At 39.7% G+C, this 12797-nt stretch overlaps 1 protein-coding gene across 25 annotated transcripts in view; it reads right to left on the minus strand.

Annotated features, from left to right (window-relative positions):
- SETD5 (SET domain containing 5) overlaps positions 1-12797 on the minus strand; it is an 80658-nt gene that overhangs the window by 29985 nt on the left and 37876 nt on the right. For 3 of the 25 annotated variants that reach the window (XM_032650436.1, XM_032650427.1, XM_032650434.1), the window contains exons 4-12: positions 8277-12071; positions 7889-7994; positions 7354-7562; positions 6956-7014; positions 6235-6413; positions 5260-5298; positions 1470-1712; positions 526-674; positions 23-140 (exon numbers count right to left, since the gene is read on the minus strand). In XM_032650436.1, the coding sequence (XP_032506327.1) occupies positions 23-140; positions 526-674; positions 1470-1712; positions 5260-5298; positions 6235-6413; positions 6956-7014; positions 7354-7562; positions 7889-7994; positions 8277-8368 (1194 nt within the window). In that variant the 5' untranslated portion in view covers positions 8369-12071. Of the gene's footprint in view, positions 1-22; positions 141-525; positions 675-1469; positions 1713-5259; positions 5299-6234; positions 6414-6955; positions 7015-7208; positions 7250-7353; positions 7563-7888; positions 12072-12225; positions 12791-12797 lie in introns of those variants that run through there. The other 22 variants (XM_032650429.1, XM_032650431.1, XM_032650428.1 and 19 more) reach the window with 17 other exon arrangements.

A 12797-nucleotide genomic window follows, 5' to 3' on the forward strand; every position in this document is an offset into this window, starting at 1 on the left:
GAAATTGCTACAGAAATCTTACCTCTGCATTTGGTGTACATGATCTTCTGATGAACCGAGCATCATTACCGAAAGTACGTGCATCCACACACATCTCTACACCATTGAATTTTGAGTAGAAGAGCACAAAGGGGTATGGTCTAGGGATATAATTAAAATTCCTGTAATTCTCAATACAAATAAAAAGGCCACCCCATGATTTCAAATATGAAGCATATGCTGACAGAAGAAGCAGTAGTCCTTTGCAACGCCTACACTTGGAAAACATCACATGCTTGTCTGCTTCTGATTAAAGAATAAGCACAAAGCAAGGAATGCTTTGCTTGGAAAGGAGTCATCACCACTTTATACGTTAAACAATTTGCAGGTTTATTTGCACTTCTCTACAAATAGCAGAGAGGGGTGAGCTTATCTGAGCTGTAATCTTTTCCCCCAAGAGCATCCCATCAACCAGGATGGTTTTTATAGCCATATGCTCAGCCAGGCCTACTTCAGCCCTTACTACTCAATGAATGATGCTCTTACTTTTTGAAGAAATGTCCATTGACCTCAAATTGCTGCCGTAACATGACTTTGCCTCGATACTCTATTATAAGAGTGTCCAAAGCCAAATCTCTTGCAGCCCTCAGGATCTTCCGGTGCTTCTGAACACGAGTGACTCTTCCCAACTGTAGCTAAATAAAATCAGAATATTAACATTAGATAATATCAACAGCAGCTTAGCAGACATTTAAAATATTTCTTAATTGAGGAAAAGGCACCAATATTTTTAGGTTTTATTTGTATATGTTACTTAGCTCGATGATCAGACATTTTAAAATATGATAAAACCTTAGTATTTCTAGGAAACAGGCTCCATCTAGTGAACCTGCCACCCCCCCAATCCTCAAAGACAAAAAGAAAAAAAAATCTAAGAAAAATATATGATTAAAATTTTAGTGGCTCTATGTTTAATGTAAGAGTTTAGGTTTAGGTTTCTATTAATCTTAATAACTCCTACTGAGACTGTATAAAATTTCCTACCCTAATTTATCTATTTTTAATTAATAAAGATACGTAGTTTAAAAACATGTATCCAAACAGTTTCCAGTTACTGTAACTTGCTTTTAGTTAAAGATGCTCAATAGCTGGCTAATTTGTTATTCTAAGGCCATTTGAAAGAAACAGTAATTCCAAAATATGTCCTTTTCCTGGGTTCTTAAAATCTCAACTACTGGGCTTCTCTGGTGGTGCAGTGGCTGAGAGTCCACCTGCCGGTGCAGGGGACACAAGTTCGTGCCCTGGTCCGGGAAGGTCCCACATGCCGTGGAGCGGCTGGGTCCGTGAGCCATGGCCGCTGAGCCTGCGCGTCCAGAGCCTATGCTCCGCAATGGGAGAGGCCACAGCAGTGAGAGGCCCGCGTACCGCAAAAAAAAAAAAAAAAAAAAAACCTCAACTACTTAGGGAGTCTTTAACCCTTTGATCCTTACCTGCATTTGGGAACCAATAACTGTATTATTACAGGCCAATTCAGTCTTATTAATAGTGTCTAAAATAGCAGGTTTGCCCACAAATTCCTTGCTAGAATGTAGATGTTGTTCAAGGGCGTTCTGTACATCTGCACTGTACTGATTAGTGAAGGCTTCTTCATATTGATCAGTCCATAGTCTTATCCGATTTTCCCATCCCTCAGTTGTATTCTCATCTAAATTCTGTGCTTCAGAAGGAGAATTCTGTAGAGAACAAAGGTCAAGTAGGTTAGGAGAGTCCATAAAAGGGCACGGGTGGGTGGGTGGGTGGGTGGGGTAGGGCGGGTTGAATATCCAGAGAAGATTAGTTTTCACTTGGCAGTTGGTATGCCATAAGAGTAATGGCCTGGGAGTCAGGATCTGGCTTCTATCATGGTTTCATTACCAGTGAGCTGTGAGGTTCAGCTTCCTCATTTATAAAGTGAGAAATTAATCTGGATTGCAATTCCATCCCATCACTGTCATTTTATGACCATTTTTAAGTCATAAAAATCAAACTTATCAGAAGAATGACATCAAGTTCATAAGAAAATCTTCATAAAAATGAACAATACAGACACCTTAAAATATCCATATTGCTTAAATTTCAATACTTATCAAACAACAGTGTGCCATCTCAAATTGGTAGTTTTACTAGCATCCAGGAGAATGTTTTTGTGCGACTTATTATTTTTAATATACAATTAATACATGTTCATTCTAAAAATACATGTGAACCAAATAAACAAATAAGTAACTCATACTCTTGCCTCCCATAGAAAAAGCTATCATTTGGAGTATATCTTTCTAGCACTCTACTTTTGACATTTTAAAACAGCCACCCTCTGTAGAGGTGAGGTGGGTGGAGGGGCGTGGGTAGGGGCAGTGTAGGAAATGCTGAGAGATACTGTGCTATACCTCTTTCGGAAAACCGCTGCCCTCTATGACAACACAGTACTGAGGAAAGATTATTACATCTCACCAACATCATCCTAAACAGTTTTATATGTGCTTGTGCTATAGAGACACAGCTGAACTCTGATACATGTTCTCCTCCATTGTGTTCAGGACTTAAGGTGTCGTCAGAAAACAAAACAAACGTGTGATGATGTCACACTAGTGACAGCTAGAAGGAAAAGACACTATAGTACCAAAGCTACCTGCAAATCCATGTCGACTCTAAACTTGCAAAAACAGGTATGAAAAAATTAAATATAGTTTCCACAAATGACAGAGAAAACATTTATACGCATTATAACAATTACTTTCTTTCACTTCTGTGTCACTAGTTTTGATTGACTATTGTCTACCATCCTTCCCCCAAGGAACAGGGAAATCAAAGGAAAAAGTTAACACCACTGTTTTCCACATTTGTCACTAGAGTCCAAAAGAATGAACAATAAACAAGGGATGTAACAAACACCTAAGGCTAACACACTGAGAACAGACTATCACCAGCTTGAGGTGTAAGTAGCAGCTGAGCAACAGAAAAGTACAAAAGCTGAGGCTTAAGGGTGTTTATAAGACTGGGGATTAGGGGTGCCCAAATAGTATTCCCAGGTGTAAGCACCCAGCAGTGATCACTGAACTTTTAACTTGTTAAACAATGTATACTGGAAGCCTCTGCCATAGTTTTAGCTACTGTTCACTAATATAACTGTATACTCTGCTATCCCATTCTTCCAGGTACTGGAGACCCCATCTCAGTGGGTTTAGAGCAGTGGTTCTCAACCAGAGGGGGTTTTGCCACCAAGGAGACATTTAGTAATGCCTGAAGTCATTTCTGATTAATACACCTGGGTGTGTGTGTTACTGGCACCCAGCAGGTAAATGCTAGGGATGCTGCTACACAGCTGACTGTAATGCAAAAGACAGCCCTGATCCCTACAAAGAATTATTTGGTTCAAATGTCAACAGTGTCGAGGTTGAGAAACCCTGGTTTAGAGCAGTCTCCAGTAGGGAAATTCAACTTTGGGGTTAAAAAGCCAAATGATAGGTTCTTCTCATTCTTAAGGTATTGTTCCCACTCAGATGTTTGGTGTAGTTCTTACTAACAATTAATTCTGAGTACAAAATTTATAACTCAATTTAGAATTCTGATATGAGAATCAAAATAAACCAACTAGTACTATTTTTTTTTTTGGGGGGGCCTACTCTTCATTGCCGTGTGCGGGCCTCTCACTGCGGTGGCCTCTCTCGTCTTGGAGCACTGGCTCTAGGTGCGCGGGCTCTAGAGCGCAGGCTCAGTAGTTGTGGCGCACGGGCCTAGCTGCTCTGCAGCATGTGGGATCTTCCTGAACTAGGGCTCAAACCCGTGTCCCCTGCATTGGCAGGCCGATTCCTAACCACTGCGCCACCAGGGAAGCCCCAGTACTTTTTAGTTATCTAAATTTTAACATGCTTATGGGGCTATCTGTCAACATCTCAAAACTGCAAGCAATATTTGGGGTTTACATGTAGTTTTCTGGGAGAGCCAATCAACTGCTTTCAAACCTCTGGAAGCAAGTTACAATAGTTAGCTGATAAAAGAGAAAAGGACTTAACACCTGGGATCAGGGGCTACGTCTGCCCCTTAAATCTACTGAAGGTCCCCTCTAAGCAACTGTCTCCTTGCAGGAGATAGATCTAACAAGGAAACAGTAATTGTGTTCCAAGACATCCCAGGATTCTGATGGTCTTGGGCTCTTAAGTCCTCTCCCATCTCTTTTACAGATATGTACAAATCTGTTTATGGGTATATGCAAGGTGAGGCCTTCTAATTTTATATAAAGTGCTACCTGAGATCTTTCTAACATGAGTCATATTGGTGTTCCATATGTGTGTGTGTGTGTGTGTGTGTGTGTGTGTGTGTGTGTGCGCGCACGCGCACATAAATCCTAAGAAAGCCTCTCCTCACTAACAAGAGTTTAATGTTTACCACAGAACAGTCAACAGGAAAGATCCTGCTTTTATATCACTTACACATTTAGGCTTAAGTATACTTATGGAATTACACTCAACCTTAATTCTAATTAAATGCTTTGAAGCCATTAAGTAATGGTTTGGGAGGTATGCTGTCTTTCTATATACACACATAGGTAAAGGAAGATACCAGACAGTATATTCAAATCTCCTTTGGGCAAACTCTTTCCTTATCACCTAGTAACTGAAAGTCCCTTTAAACCATTGTACATAATTTCTCTATTCTCCAACCACTACCCGAAATCATGCCTCATAAGCTCTTTTATTTGATAACTGAAGAAAAGAAGCACACCAGCATCACCCGAGTCTTCTGTACCAAACAGATATGCCAGGAGAAAACAGCTCAAAAGTAAGTAATTCCAGTAAGAATAATTCTTATCAAAACTACTACCTTCCTACTGATGAAATTTATCCTTCCAACTGGTGATTAAAGTCTACAGGGTGCTAGGGCGGGTGCACAAGAGATGCTCTATCACCAGAAAATCCTCACTCCCGAGGTGGAGGCCAATCACAATGATGGAAAACATCAGCCTCATTTTGTCTGGCAAAATGTCACTTACCCCCACCCCGAGAGAAGCAGCTAATGAAAAACCAATAAATGAAGGCTAATTACAGAAAGGGAAAATATTTCAGAAAACGGTCAAGAAAATCTACTTTGGAGAAAGGCTCTATGAAAACTGAATGGCAACAATTACAAACTAACGAAAAGCAGGGTCCAAGATTCCCAGACCATCAATGTCAGGAAAGAAGCTGACCAAAATGCAAGATCACAGTGAAGTAAAACACAGCATCAGGGAAGAATACCCCTTACCTTCATCCGCAAGGACTTCCGGGATCCCTCTCGAAATGCCTATCCCAAAGAGGAAAACAAGTAGAACAAAACAAAACTTGGTACCAAGAATGACAGTTATACCTATCTGAGACTAAAACTAAGGCAAGAACTAGTGTTCTAGTCTGTCCCCTTTACCCTAGGTAACAAATACAATGGAATTCCCCACACTATTATCAAGAATAGGGGTAGCACATGGCCAGTGAACTCTGAGGCTAATTCCAATACTTTCCATTGCAGAATTAGGTAATAAACAGGGAAGAGCATGCATCACTTAAATCCTATATGCACCCCTGACACTAAAAGAAAATGTAAATAAAAATGTTAAGTAAGGCTGCAGATTTACCAGTTTTGAAATTAAGAAGGAAACAAAGACCAATCCCCTTAACAAGGGGTGGGCAAGTCACCTAGGAGCAACAAAGTTGCCGTGATGGGGAAGAAAGAACACAAAACAGAAGAGATTTCTTCTGGAGACTTTTTAGTTGAGAATACAGGAAAGTGACCACAACACTGAGGAAGCCTAGACCATTCAAGAGATGTTTCCTGAATTTTTTGTAACAAGGGAAAAACAATCAACCAACGACATGAAGTGGGCATGTACCAGGACAAGAATTTCAGACTGGGTTTTGGGGTTGAGGAGGTGGGAGATACCGTAAGGACAGTGGAAGCCTAGACTGGAGGCTGCGGCACACATGGGCTTGTGCCAGGTGGGGCTGGGATTTCATACCTGGGATGGGGGCTGGAGCAAAAGAAACTCTGTGCCAGTTGTGATGATATGGAATAAGAGAGGTTGATCTACATGTTCATAATACAAATTAGCTGATTTGTGCAAGAAGAGCAAAAGTGGCCCTTCAAACATCTGGAGCAAATTTCTTAAAAGAATTCTGGTGCATTCTTCATCCAAAATTTGGGCTATTTCAGACACATTTCTATTTGAGATAGCTTTGCCCTTCATACCTTGATTTTCTTCGTCTTTGGTGCTGCACGACCCTTTTCTGGACTCTTTTTCCGCTTCTTGGGTTTGGTTCTTCTAACAGTTAAGGTGATGCTTGTAGGTGTGTGCTGTGTTGCTGTATACAACACAGTGGAAGGAGAAAGCTCCTCATCCCAGCTTTCTGTTGCACTGCTATCCCCACCTGAAAAAAGGTTATTTCATAGTTCATGTTGTACAAAAAGCCTCATAAATACATTAAAAGCAGCTTATTCCTTTCGATCTAGCCCATACCCAGTAAGTTATTACTTCTACTATTAACTCTATTATCTGTGGAACATATACCTACGTTCCATATAGAAACAAGATTCTTTCTGCATCATTGGCATTAAGCACAGAAACCCTGTTCTATATCATGTATTTCTACCCTTGAATTCAGTCCCCAAGCTCCACTGCCTCAATGTATATGTAACATAGAAAAGGATGTGTGTGTGTGTGCATGTGCACACGTGTGCGCGCCCGTGCATGCTCACAAGGAATAATTTGATTACTATAGGGCTAACATTGTTGACTCTGGATACAATTAATTCACAACAATAGAATTACAATGGTCTTGAGAGGACTTCAATCACTGTCCATGAAAAGAGCTGGGGACCATGGGAACTTACAAGAGGGGTTCTTGGGATGAATATTAAAACCACAAAATAGTATATGTCAAAATATGGTCCTAACCCATCTTTGGCTCACCTGATATGTTGTCCTGCTTCCGCCGATGAAGTCTAATAACCTTCCCCCTGCTCATTCCCCTAAAGAGGGAAAATAAACTTAAAGTAGTCCTTCCAACAGCATGCAGCGCATCATCAACACACATGGGAGAAGTATCTCTGCATATACTACCCCCTTCCTCCCACCTACCAAATGTTTCCAGGACATTAAATTTCATATCAAATTCAATAGCTTTAACATCAATCTCTCATTCCTTGTTGTCAGCAATTCTCACCTAGTGCAGAGAATTCGAGCCAAGGAGCACTAAGGAATCATCTACATTAACAAACACAAGAAAGAATACTTTGAGCTTTTCCCTACTAATAAGAAACCCTAATCCCAGCAACCCAGGGCTGGATTTAGATGGAACACGATCTTACCTGCACTTGTCACAGTTGAGAAGGAAGCCATCCTGAGAAAGACCACAAGGACACCAGGTAGGAACAGTCTCTCCTTCAGAGTTCGGGCTGTCTCCACAGCGTTCCTCTACGGGCGACGGCAGGCCATTCAGGTCAGAACGGGGGATGATCGTCTGGACAGGGGGAGAAGCAGGAGGTGTCGGAGGAGGAGGGGCTCCGTAATTATGATCCTGAAAATAAGATTTTTTAAATCAACAGTGTCCAAACACTGGCCCCTCTCTCCCCTAAAGTATGGTACATATGGAAAGAAAGAAGAAAGTAGTACCCTTCGTTTTTTGGCTTCAACCAGGAAAGTGATAAAACAAAATGCCAAGGTCAACTGGGACATAAAAACAAGAACAATGATGCAGGGCTAGACGTCCGCTGGAGGCAGGGAAGTGCAAAAGGGGCAACTTCGTCATGCTGCATATAAACATTTCAAGAAAGTCACAATGTATAAGAATGGATTACACTCCAGGAAGATCACTGCTCTGGAGAGAAACAAATGCATACTCACAGCATAAGGCAGTCCTCGACACCCATGTCTCTGAGTGGTCCCATAATTATGAGTGGAATACACGCTCTTCTCATTAACTGCTGGACTAGCCTCCACAGATTCAGGGCTGCACAAAGGCGAAAAGCAACGCATGATAGCATAACACCTAATCTTCCCTTAAACTAAGACTTAACTTCCCATTCTAACCCCTCCTCTTTCCACAACCACCAGCCACTAGAATAAGAGAAAGAACTCAGTGAAACAATCTGATTAACATAACTAAGCCTATAAATAACAGTAGGAGTGTCATTAAATGTGGATTTGTGTGTAACATGAAGCCAGTACAGGCAGATGTCTCAAAGCAGGCACCTGGGATACAAGGTGTCCCTAATGACAAACACAAACGTACCAGCTGAGCAGGGAGTTTCCCCTAGAGAAGCCACTCTGGGCTGGTTTAGACTCAGAACTATTCTTCTTAATTGGATCTCTTAATACTTCCATGAAACCTCACATGACATTTGCAGTGAGTGAGATGATGAAAGTGCCTTCTGCACTGCCCCAGGGACCAGGCCCTCTTCCATTCACTACCAAGACAGGATACCCTGAAGAAAGTACAGGTAAAAACAATGGCATCTTATATTTATCATACCTCTCATCTTGATGAACCCCCAAACACCTTCCAAATATTAAAGTAATAATTTCTCATCTACCAATGACATGCAAGCATATCAAGGACACAATTATTTAATAGCTGCATGATAATACCATAGAACTTCAAACTATTCAAAACTGTACTCAGAAGTTTAGTCTAACGACAAATAACAACAGTAGTATTGGCTACCATTTTGAATTGCCCATTATTTGCAAGGTGCTTTATATGTATTAATTCATTTACTCTGCCACTACTAAACATGATAAACAGCACCCCATCTTTACAGAACATGAAGTTGAGGTGGTGAGATTATATGACTTCACCAAGGTTACCCACTGACAGAGCCAGGATTTGAAACAATGTCTGACTCTAAAGTCTGTGCTCTTTCCACTATGCCTAATTGGTTTGGAAACCACGATAACTTTCTTCTTTTAAAGAAAATTACATAAGATCTTAAGTAACCAGGCTTAGTGAGAAGCTTGGTTGAGTATGTTTTTGTACCCTCACTGAGTGGAAAGTAAACTGTTCAAACACAATTTATTAAAATAAAATAATTATAAATGTGTTCAAATTTAGAAATTTAATGTAAGTCCTTACTTGATAATAAAAAGGCATAGGTGGCTAAGGACAAAATTCACGTTTTGGGGCAAAAAGAACTTTAACTCTGATTACTTAGGTACCTGGTTAGGTTTTGGAGAATACTGAAAGATAATTAACAAATGCAATTGTATGATTTGCAGAACTGAATAATGGGTTATCCGTCATTTAAATTAACCAGCACTGAGATTCACAAATCAGAAACTCCAAAGACACACGTAACTCAGCCTTAGTGGTGGATCAAAGGGTCTTTTAGGGAATCAAATAATGAATATTGTTTGCTTCAAGTAATGTACATTTTTCCTGCTTAGAAATACACATAATATAGGACTCAGCAGGAATCAAGTGTGCAGTTCAATGTGATGTAATGTCAGCTGAGAAGTGAGGGATAAAAGAAAATTCTGAGGTATGTATCCAACTCACCCAGTTATTTGCTCCAAAACTGTAAGAAGGGATCTTATAAATAACAGCAAAGGTAATTTCTAGGTGAAGAAGAACTTTAGACACAGGAAAGTATTTTCTGTTAGTGAAGTGCATGCATTTTATTACTTAACAGTGTCTGCAAGATGGAAACTGGGTGGGGGTAGGGGAATACATCAAAAATGCAGGTCAGTATTCTTGAGAAATAGATGATCTGAACGTGGCTCACTGAGAGGCAATCAGCTCTGAGTATTAGGAAACAGGTGGGGTTTCTTAAATAAACCAAAGGCAAACAAGCATTAATAAGATGAAGGTAGAATTTAGTTTCTGTGATGGACAGGTTAAGAGAAAGTAATAACTTTACATAACATTGTTAATTTACTAGATAAACAAGTATTTCAAAGAGCTGTACATATTTTATGTAAGAGATTTTGTACCACTGAACACATGGGGTGAAACATGATAGCTGTTTATTAGAAATGGAATTTGTTTTTTTTGGACGGGAAAAAGGAAAGTGGCATGAAATAAAAGATGGCCATGGAGATGGAGCTATGCCGGTTGTATCTTACCCATCTCCAAACTGGGTAAATATGAACATATGCACTTCATGTGCAAGTCTAGGGAATAAAAATAAAATGTATATTGTGTAGGTTAAAAGGCCATCCCACTGCACAATACTTTGTAGTCAAGCATAGCATTTAATATATTGCTATGCGTGCCAAAAACTAAAATTTAAGCTCACATCTTTTGATGAGGAAACTTTGCAATTTCCATACTGGTTACTGATTAAATACATAGTTACATGCTGACAGGTAACTACAGGATTTCCTAGGATATTCCCTGACATACAGAAACATATATCAGCTCTTACCTATATTTTAAAATATCGATAAAAATTTTGGAGTGTTAGGATTGCATCTCTTTATTAGCGAATGATTTTATGCAAATGTAATTATAGCCTTTCTTCCCCTATGTTTGAACTTCTATGACAGCTAGGCACATACACAGAAGCCATGCTTACGAAAGATATACTCCATCAACTGTGTTCCAAGTATAATATGCAACCTGCTGTTATAACACTACCTCTTAGAAAATGTCTTTAATTCATTTATGGCAGGATTGTAAATTCAGAAAAGTCTTTGCTTCTATTGTTACATCTAGAGGTTTTCCTACAAATATACAAAAAAAACAAAAACAAAACATAATGCATACCATTGCCATCAGATTTAAAATCCCATAAGGTAAGGTCTAGATTTTTTATTTAGTTGAGGATGTTGTCCTTAATACCAGGTTTAATCTTAGAGTGCCCAGAACAGTGGAATATGCATGACAGTGACATATGCACAGTGAAGCATTAACAAATATCATCAATAATTTAACAGAGTGGTATATAAGCTAATTGTTGACATCCTCTTGCTTTATAGGAATACTAAACGAAAAACTGTGTAATTAGCTAAGACCACAGTATCAGAAATCTGTCTGGAGATTATGGATGAAAATGTTTCAGGAAATAGAAACACTGCAGTCAAACTTTTAGGCCACAATCATTTTTTGATTCTGCAATTACTTCTGGACTCCCTAGCAACATTTATGGGCAGTTAGCTCTGTACTATGGGAAAAATCCCTGTTTTAAGAATAATAGCTTTAGGTCTTTTCTTTAGCTACTAACCCCAAACTCGTTGAGTTAGTCTTTTCGTTGAAATTTCTGACAAATGTTAATGTTGTTTACATATACAGTCTGTCAGCCAATCCATATAGGAGGTTAGTGGTTGACTTTATACAAATTCATTAACACTACACAATTATCTATGAATGCAGGAAGATTTTTAAGTACTCTATTTGGGAAATAGTTGCAAAATTGGTAGTCTCGGCTATTGGCATAACTACATCGCTGTGGCATGCAAAAAAACAAAAACAAAACAAAACAGGAAAAAAGGCCCTGGAAGTAACACAATCCACCCTTCCCTACCCCCCGACCCTCCATCTTCCTTTTTATATGGGAATAAGGCCAGAAACTGCTTTCAATTCTACACGACCCCGGAATATAATACACTGCTTCTTAGGGTAGCTTCATTTTAAGTCTTCCTCTCTAAGGAAGTCATGAAACAGTTAAATTATCCTAGTTGGCTTTGTGAAGAAACATACATGCTCTTTACTGATATTCTCAGTCTTAAGGAAGAAAACCACTATTATCAGGGATGCAGTTGAACCCAGAGTTCTGGTACAGCTTCTTTACTTTGCTGAAGGGGAAGGAATCCCCAGGGACTGTGAGAATGGCAAGAGAAACAGGGGAATTAGAGCAACACCCACCTCACTCAAGAAGTGGCTGTGGGATCAAGAGTCTGAACTGGACCTGAACATATTCAAAACACCAGGATTTTTCCAGCCCAGACCCTAATCCCTGGTACTGCCTGGAATAGACTTGGCTTCTGGGGGTGTGCTGCCCCCTAGGCCCCTTGGGTCTCTTTCGCTGGACTTTCACATCCTGGTGTAGTGCCACTTCGTCTTGAAAGGTAGGGGGCTTCCACTTCCTTTCTGTAAGCAAGGAAGATTGGGTACAAGGGAGGTAAAAGGACAAGAGGGGGGGAATCTGTGAGCAGGGGGAATCTTGGACAACTTAAAAGAGAAGGGATACAAAAGGCTAAAAAATTTTAAACTGTGAATATAAAGTTTTATAATGAAGGCCTACCTTCATTGCCATTTGGCATTTAAATTCTTCAAGAATTGAGAGTCTATTTTAGGGATTGGACTTTTCGACAAATTCTGAATTCCTAAAGCTGCTCTTAGCTGAAAAAAAAGTTTGGTACCACTGATTTTGAAGGTCCTCTTTCTAGGCAATGAATATTATAAAAACAGATGATACTAATTTCCACATTTTCTATCCCAAATATCAGAATGTCTAAGTAACCTGCCCATATAGCTGCAGCCCCTTTACTCTAGAACAATGAGAAGTACATAGGAAGAGGCCTTCAAGGAAAATCAGTTGGAGAGAACTCCTCCTTATCCTTCATTCATCAGATAATCATTAACTCTACAGAAGCAGGTAGTGACACTTACTTATTTCAATCTTCCTCACCCATCATAACAAATGAAAACATAATCACTACCTTGAAAATTTAATTCTATTAATTATTTACTCAGAAATCCCGCCCCGCCAAATTCTTTTCCTCCCGCTTCTAATTCTTTTTTTCCTCCAGTTTCTATGGGGAAAAGGGAAAGGTCTAATGTCATTTACAATGGGCTAGGCTTGGGTTTAGAAAA

Source organism: Phocoena sinus, chromosome 11 (assembly GCF_008692025.1).
Source record: "Phocoena sinus isolate mPhoSin1 chromosome 11, mPhoSin1.pri, whole genome shotgun sequence".
Taxonomy (NCBI): Eukaryota; Metazoa; Chordata; class Mammalia; order Artiodactyla; family Phocoenidae; genus Phocoena; species Phocoena sinus.